This window comes from Nicotiana sylvestris, chromosome 11 (genome assembly GCF_000393655.2).
Source record: "Nicotiana sylvestris chromosome 11, ASM39365v2, whole genome shotgun sequence".
Lineage (NCBI taxonomy): Eukaryota > Viridiplantae > Streptophyta > Magnoliopsida > Solanales > Solanaceae > Nicotiana > Nicotiana sylvestris.
In genome coordinates this window covers 119,432,920-119,441,760 of record NC_091067.1, presented here as the reverse complement: position 1 = coordinate 119,441,760, position 8,841 = coordinate 119,432,920, and the positions used below count along the sequence as shown (strand labels likewise).

At 36.0% G+C, this 8,841-nt stretch overlaps 1 protein-coding gene across 2 annotated transcripts; it reads right to left on the bottom strand.

The window, feature by feature from the left end:
* Nucleotides 1-350: 350 nt before the first annotated feature.
* Nucleotides 351-7,090, bottom strand: LOC104235107 (OVARIAN TUMOR DOMAIN-containing deubiquitinating enzyme 6-like). Of its 2 annotated transcripts, none has more exons than XM_009788784.2 (9): nucleotides 6,899-7,090; nucleotides 5,138-6,134; nucleotides 4,436-4,597; nucleotides 2,280-2,357; nucleotides 1,600-1,678; nucleotides 1,334-1,479; nucleotides 1,061-1,126; nucleotides 798-972; nucleotides 351-690 (listed from the first exon to the last, which is right to left on the bottom strand). In XM_009788784.2, the coding sequence occupies exons 2-9, from the start codon at nucleotides 5,810-5,812 to the stop codon at nucleotides 488-490; spliced, it is 1,584 nt and encodes a 527-aa protein (XP_009787086.1). In that variant the 5' UTR covers nucleotides 5,813-6,134; nucleotides 6,899-7,090; the 3' UTR covers nucleotides 351-487. The 2 variants fall into 2 exon arrangements, with proteins under 2 accessions (XP_009787086.1, XP_009787088.1); XM_009788786.2 differs by having other exon boundaries at nucleotides 5,138-5,998; nucleotides 6,899-7,033.
* Between the last annotated feature and the right edge of the window lie 1,751 nt (nucleotides 7,091-8,841).

Here is an 8,841-nt window from a genome sequence, read left to right as displayed (position 1 = left end):
CTTTTCTCATGGGTCAGGTCACAGTTTTCATCCCCATTTTGATAGCTTTTCTGCTACCTCTTTCGGCTTACAAAACTATGGTCTCCTCCATTACTCTAAGGGCACCTATTGCACTCGGTAGAAATGAACTGGACATTTGTTGTTTTGATTTCTGGGAATGAAAACCAAAAAAATTACAGATTTCAGAACACAATACACAGAGATCAGGTACCATAACGACGTATATATTCATTCCAGAAGGTTTTATTTTTTCAATTGGGAAAACAGGTTAGTATCAGTACCCTTCCGTGTTAAACAGTATGTTCTAAACAGAAATTATATCATAGAGGTGCAAAGGAAGAAGATCAAGCTTTACGAAACACTTTGATGGTAGATTTAAGACTGAAAATAGTACGTTCGAGGTTTCCAGAGACAAAGCTATAGTTATACACTAATAGAGAGAGAAAAGAGAAACTAGAATCTCATTGCAAGTCTTTCTTGTTTTTCCTCATTCAGTTGCTTTTCCTTTACGTCTGCTGCTATTGCTGGTTTCAATGAGATAACATACCATTGAATCCACATCATCCCCGAATATGCTATAAGCCTCTATTACTCGCGCATAGCTAAATCCCATCGACAGCATAATCTGGATGCAGTCACTAAGAACTTCTCGCCCCCCACCTTCTTGCTTCGCTTCACTTCCCGATGACCCTGCAAGACCATAACCAGTTGATTCTATCACAATAGAAGAACAAACAAAAGAATCATGTATTGTTCATGAATGCCAATTCCTCAATGGAGTGCCAGCTCGAACTTACTAGCTCCTGATGATGATGGTTCAGCGCTAGAAGTGGAAGATTCTCGACAACCAAGCTGCTGCCTGAATTTGTCATTGGCAATATACTCGGCCCTAGAAGCTTCCATTACCATGCGTTCAATCTCCTTTTCGGTGAGCTCAAGATCAGAATAAAAGCGTCCTTCTGCCAGAAGTGCCTGAATTGAACCATTTAACATAACATGAAACCAAATGATTGCCCGGTCTATGAAAGTAATTCAGTTCACGAGTTTTAAGGTAACTCACATTATCAATTTGCTGATCCTGTTGAGCTTTTATTGCTGCTTTGACCTGATCCTTATCAACATTCCTCTATACCAAAATAAAAAATAAAAAAAAATCAGAAGGTAAGGATGGAAAACAGATCTACTAGATGCTTTAGCTGACAAATAAAAAAAAAAATAACATCACACATAATTCAACACCCAAGAGCTGTAGGCACACAGCCGATGAAGTTTATCCAGTTTCAACAGCTACAGAAAGTAAACATCATGCCAGTTTGTAGATATGCAATTTTACCCCTTGTAGAGAGCTAAACCCAAGGCCAGCACCAACTGTTAGTCGACGAGGATCAACAAGAGAGTTGTAATGATTTCCATGATGAAAGCTGAGTCGAATAGGAGGGCTGTCTGTATTGTAACTACCATGGAATGTATTGATTGGTTCTGCATTAGTGAATTCCACAAATTAAATTCACGCAGCGCACACATAGTCCACAGAAGCTTGCCTAGTAGCCATAGATTCATTACTGATATTTGACAAAAGAATAACAAAAGAAAAGTTACCTGTGCTATAAGAGTATATATGAATAGGGCGATTATACATTTCACACAGAGCTTGAATCTCCACATTGTTGCCATAAACCTACAAAGCCAATCATGAGAAGCATTATTTTGATGGCCCCAAAAAATGGACATGGGAAAGGACAAAGACATGCATGAAATACATATATGTCAAACAGACATAAGCAAAACAGGAGCCACAGCAAAGATCACACAAGCTCTTGAAAGAAATTGATGTCTGCAGTTGATATAAGCTCTTTAACTTCTCTAACTTCCAGTGTTTTCTTTTATTTTTCCTTTTTTCGATAAGGAAACGAAATAGAAGGTTTTTAATCATCGGACGCTAGACTCGAACAGTAGCCAGAATCTCTTTAGCATAAAAGTTTCATAAAATGAAGGAAGTGGTTTAAAAGTAATCAAGAAGCACAAATGTAAGAGCATAAATGGTGAAAAAGGAAAAGAAAAAAAAAAAGCTAAGTACAGCATTACTACCTTCCCCCCCCCCCAAGCAATTTCTCTAATGGATGCATAAACTTACTGAGAAACTCAAAGAAATTATCTCTAAGACCATAAAGGGGGCATACCTTTTGCAATGTATAGCAAATGACTGAAAATATTTACCAGCCTGACAGAAACAACAAATGAGAAAGGGAATAATACTAATGAACTACCACATAAAGTACCTTATCTCTCCTTTTTCTCTTGCAATAGGAAGTGAAACCTTCAGTTATAAATTGAGAGAAGTGGTCCCTTTCCCGCTCCTATCACAAAGAAGCTCATTCAAGTATTAAATAATGAGAGGGATGCTAAATAGGTTTTGCAGAAATATAGCGATGATTAAAAAAGAGAATCTATCAACCTTCAGAACATGAAAGATAGTAAATATAACTTAAATACTCCAGCCACAATGTACACATGGATTCCTTCAGAAATAATAGTGTTTTTACTCTCTATTAAGGACTGGGATGCCAAGGGAACACGACACCAGTTGATGATGCATCAGAGGAAAAGTCCACTCAGATTTACTTTATTTTTGAGAAAGGACTGCTATACTGACTTACATTTGTGCAAGAAGCTGACAAAATGAACTGAAAGACAAAATGAAGAACTACATACAGACATACCTATAAACCTGCAAGCAACCCCCATCCTTCCCCAAAAGAGAAAAAGGAAAGGTGTTGGGCACACAGAACCTTACTTATCCGTGAAATGCTACTATCTGATTTTTCTCTAGTTGAATAACATAAACACGAGCGCCCGAAACAAAAACAAAAAAAAAGTTTTACCCCAAGGGCGTGGCCTAGAGGGTAATCGTTGCAAAGAAGAAATCGGCAAGCAAAACCAGAGTAATTATTACTCCCTTTGTTCTATTTTATGAGACAATTTCCTTATTAGTTGAAACGCTACCAGCTGATTTTTCTCTAGGTCCATTCCAGAAAGAATGGCACCTTTCTATCTTTGGAAGCAATTTAACTTTAAACCTCCCATTCACCCTTAATGGCATGTTTGAAATCACATGTTTCAAAGTTTTTTCTTTCTTTTTAAACTCCGTGGCTAGTCAAACTAGGCCACAGATTGAAACAGAAGGGAAAAGCAGGGCAAATTGTTGCAAACCTAACAAAGTTTAGCATTTTTAGAGAGCTGATCGTCATTGGCCTCAGGGAATGCTAGAGCGGGAATCATAAATGCAGCATGCCACCTGAAGATGAAAAAGTAGCTCCTTTGCCATGTAATGGAATTTATTTGTGTAGACGTCTGGGAATTTTGACGTGTATTCCAAATTAAATTGGCATTTGAACAAACACAAACCACCAATTACTTAAATATCCTTAAGACAATGTTAAACATTACAGATTAGCCACACATATTTCTAATGTCTTCATTGTCAATTATGCCAAGAAAAACATATTAAGACAAATTACGCATCATCTACATTAACCAACTCTTGAATTCTATGTGCTGATCTACATTGAATTGCAAAATTTACTGCTTCAATTTCCATATGGGAGACATGTGTTTGGTATGATGGCAAACATTTTCCAGAAAAAGATTCATATACTCTCTGGCGGAAGTTATTTTCCTTCACAACTATCTCAACTCTTTTTTTTTTTGGTGATACGGCACAACTATCTCAACGCTTAACATCACATCACTGCTCCAACCAACAATTAAATTTTCATAAAAGCACTATCCAATTTGAAATTTTCATAAAAGCACTATCCAATTTGCTAAAGTTGTTATCGATGTTTAATAAATGTTCTTTCTGAAATAATATTACCTCTCCCACAAAACAACCAAAGAATAAGTCATTTCCAGGGACAACATTTCCAAAAACAAATCATACTAATCACATCATATGTACTATATATTTTTTCTTTGGGATAAGTTACATGTACATCTACTATCAAGCCATCAAATCCTCTCACTATATTATACAGCAGACATCTACTTCTTTATGCTAGCTTTTTCTTTTTACTTTAATTTAAGTTTAACTCAATACGTTGAGTAATATATTAATTCATATAATATCTTGAATGCTGGAGAAGAAGAAAAAGTTATCACACAATCGCAGTCCCTGCATTTTTTATTATATCCTGGCCTGTAAATCCTGTAGTTCCCCAATTTGATAACTACAAAATTGGCAATAGACTAAAAAAACTGAGGTTCTCCTAGTGGTCAAAGGAAAATTCTTATAAGTATGCCAGCTTTCCTACCTAGTAATGTCGAAAGAAACTAGAATCAAGCAAAATAGAATTTCTCAACCTAGCAACAAAAGAAAGTAATACAATCAAATATTGTTATATCACTTCAATAAGCGACACCTTGGTAGAAACATTACCATGTAGTCAATGCACATCTGTCTGACCAAATCGTAAGCTTCAGAATCACCATATACTTGGTCAGCAACAGCACGGAAGAGGCAGTTCCCATCTCCCAGCATTTTCTTAACTTCTAAGCTTTTGGTTCGTCTAATATCCATTTCAAACTGCCGCTCTCTCTCCTAGAACAAAGGAAAAATGTTTTTTTTTTATGAAGTGAGTATTATTAACAAAAGGCATCAAGAAGATGCAGATGTTACAAAGAAACAGAAAGTATCAGCCCAAAAATATCAACAAAAGATCTATCATAAGACTAAGGAGCTGATAAATTCCAAAAAGGATTCAGGGTTATAAACAGGGTAAGATTAACCCAGCTAAAAAGATTAACTAAACAAAGGAAACATGTTAACTTGCAAAGTGAGACATATTGAAAGCCTTGCTTGTCCTCAAATAGCTTTAACTCTAGATACACAAGATACAGTGACTTCTTCACTCGAGGCCACATCGTGAGAGCAGAATCTCCCCTTACTAGCCTGCTTTCTCAAACTTATCTATTCGGAATAATTGATCACTTACTGATTAGAATGCATAAGGTAGGTGAACGGAAGTAAATATCCTAATTATAAATGCTAAAGAGACACAGTCAATTCTTATTTCACAAGCCTAGAGGGGAATAAATTATCTGTAATCTACTATTTAATTGATAAAATGGTGGAACATACCACATCATCATATGAGGATCCAAAGCAGGGGTTCTGCTCATCAGCACTATTATAACCTTCATCACAGTGTGATCGTGGAGAGGATGGCCTGGATCCAGCAGGTGAGGTCCTAGTTGAGACAGTAGGTCGCCCAGCAGTTCCCCTAGACGATCCTATCCGGCCAGCATGTGAACTACCCAACGGGAATCTTCTAGGACTCGAGTTTAGTGAAGCAGGTTTCGGTGGTGGGACAGGAGGTGGAGGTGGACATGAACTACATGTAGCCCTCTGAACTGAACTTCCCTCATTTTCCACTTCCACAACTCTCAAACCATCAAATTCCCTAGCCAAGTCCTCACTGACAAAACCACCATCTCTCTTCTCATTGTCAGCAATCTTTTCGTCATTGGTGCTTTGGTCGCTGCCAAAACTATCCAACAATTCATCATCACCCTTAACACCCTTGTAGTTTGAAGAACCAATGGAGAGCTCTTCTAAAGCAACCTGTTCTTGTATTTCTTCCAAGAATTCATCATCTTTCGCAACTGATAGTACCTGACCGTTACTAGAAGCCTGTGTCTGGGTTGGAGCTGAAGAAGAAGATGAGCCAGGGAGCGAAGTTGATGACCTGTTCTGATTTGAGGACGAAGACGATGAAGCTCCAGAGGAACCACGCTGAACCAGTATCCGAGTCATTTGGGGTAGTCTTCTTCAACCTGGGACCTATGAAACACTTGAGTTTTCCTTTACCCGAAGTTAGAGAAACAAAGCGCTTGCTTTGAATTTGTCACGCTTCCTGGCCTTTGGGGCAGTAACACCAATGCCTCGGCTGAACGATTTGTCCCAGCACTCCACTTTTGTCTGATACTCGCAATGTAATTTCTGCATTCCCCTAACAATTCTCATGAGACCTTGATCTCCAATAATCTTATTTTGAAACAAGAAAACCTCTTTTCCTAATGGTACTCGAAATTACAAAGTAAAGCCCGAAATACAAAGTTCACCTCCACTATCACAACTGCAATCAAGACCATCACATCACCACAAAAGGCTAAGAAAAAACAAAGTTATAACCCAAAAAGAATAGAACAAAAATCGCCGAATTCACTTCGCTTAACCACAAGAACACTCCACAATACAAAAACCCAAAAGTTCAAAAAGAGAATCTATGATTTTATCATAAAGCTAAAATATTACTCCCTCCGTCTCACTTTCTCTGACACAGTTACAATTTGGAGAGTCAAAGGAATTTTTCTTTGAGCGCAATTTTTTCATATGCCTTTTAAATCCCTTGAATTGTTAATTACTGTGACTTATAGTATTTTTTGTGTAGTTTCTAGATATGTATATTAATTCAACAAACTTGAAGATTTGATGTCCGGGTTCACACTAAGAATTAGAGAGTATAACCCTCATACTCCGAATCGTGTCACATAATGTGGGACGGAGGGAGTACTTGTTTTTTACTTACCCTCTAATAAGCCATGCTAGTTTCAAGAAAATCAAGAAAAATTGGAGAAAAAACCCAGTTATCCACATAACAATCAGAGGAAACACAGAAAAGATCAAAAATTTACAGGGGAATAAATAAACACACAACCCCAATTCTTTAAAAAAAATAGAAACTTTGCCACAAAGATGTCAAAATCAGATTTCAAGATTCAAGAATTCAACCTAACTACCGAAAACCCACAAGCAAAATCAACAAAATATTAACATAATTTTAAATAGAACCTATCTCAAAATACAAAAACAATTCCAAAACCCTAGAGTTTGACTTACTTGATTTAGAATCAGCAGCACCAGCTAGTAGAAGCTAGGGTTTTATTAGATGAAAAATTCTGAGGAAAGGGGAAAATGGGTACAAAATAAACTTCCAGGTAAAGGAAGTATACGTATACAGATTATATACATGTGTGGGTAGAGAGAGGAAAATGGGTTTTCTAGAGAGAGAGAGAAAAAGATGGGGTAAGTGGGAAAAAGAAAATGGGAGGCTGAGTTTTACTCTCCTATCTCAAAATTTTAGGCAATTTTTGCTGTTAAAATTTGAGTAACATTTTAAATATATCTTTTTATAAATTTTATAGTAAAAAAAAATTCTAATATCTTATAATATTTATAATATCTCTATAACATCTATCCTTTATAGCAACACTTCATTATAACAATTAAGTTTTCTTTAAAACTAATTTTTATATTATATTATTATATATATTTTATATAACAACACTTTACTATAACAACTAAAAAAGATTAGAACAAATAAAGTTGTTACAGAAAAATTTAACTATATCTTTTTAAGAGACTAAATTAATTTTAAAAAAAAATAAATTAATCTGAACGGATCTAGTTTTGCAAATTTATCAAATTAATGTCTGGTAAATGAAAAGGGTCAATGCAACTCAAATAGAAAATAGGAGATGAGAGTGCAAAATTTAGTTGAGGCATAAAATATTGAGGTAGTTTCTTGTTATCTATTTACATTTTTTTCACGTTGATGGAATTATTCGATACAGGTCTTGATAGGACATACTCCGGAAGTTGTTATCAAAAATATATTTTCTCTTTAGTTTATTTTATATGACGATGTTAACGACAACAACAATCCAGTAAATTTTATAAATGGAAATTTGGGAAAGTAGAGTGTACGCAGATCTTACCTACACTAAGGGAGTAGAGAGTCTGTTCCCGATAAACCCTCGATTCAAGAAGACAAAAAAGATAATATATTAGTACTATCAACAGAAATCATAGAAATAATAACAGCATTAAAAGTATTAAAAAATAGATGAAAAGAAATAATAATAACATGTAAGTAAGGCTCGGTACTATGAAAAGTGAAAGAACACTATGAATACAACAATAACCACAAGCAGCCTAGGACACAACTCTATTATACTAACCTCTTATCCGATACAAAGTAGAAAAGTATTCCACTACCTTATAACATATAACTCTAATGTTCGGCTTTCATACCTTACTATCAAGGATCGTATCCTCAAAAATTTAAAGCTACATCATATCATGCAACCCAATACTATATGACGATGTTAACATGAGACAAAAATTTAACGGATGTTAGCGACTAGTCCGTCCGGATCTGACTAGTCTTGCACTTTACTTAAAGACCAGACCTTCAAACAACGGCTCACTAAACTTAAAAATAAAAACTTTTAACATATGTTAAAAGCACTAAAATTTATAGTAAATGATTTTGAGTGAACGTGTCGAAATGTGGAAGGTTGGTGTCACGAGCGTGATGTTGGTAGTACGGACAAATGGAAACTGGAAAAAGGTAACGCTGAAGTGATGAATCTAATATGAAGTCAGACGTTAGATATTCATTACCTGAGCAGAGCAGGTGAGCTAACTTTACCGTATGTTAGGAGGTTATCTTTTTCCCCTTCCAAGTATATCAGGACTCGGGAGTTGAACGTTCTAAATTTTCACATGCGTTTCGTGTAAGATAATTAATTCGTAGTCATAGCAGAGATTAAGATATAATTACACAATTAATCTAGAGTTAGAGTCTAAGGAAGCGTACCATTAAACTCTATGGATTCAGCAGCGACAACAAACGACGATTAAGCCTGAGACCAACTTCTACAATTCACTAGCTATGCGCTCTCACAGACCGGAGAATTTGACTGATGGGACGTCTACCGTTACCACGTATTCAAAAGGCAGAATACGCTAGGATTTTCTAATAGTTAGGGAAAGGGGGT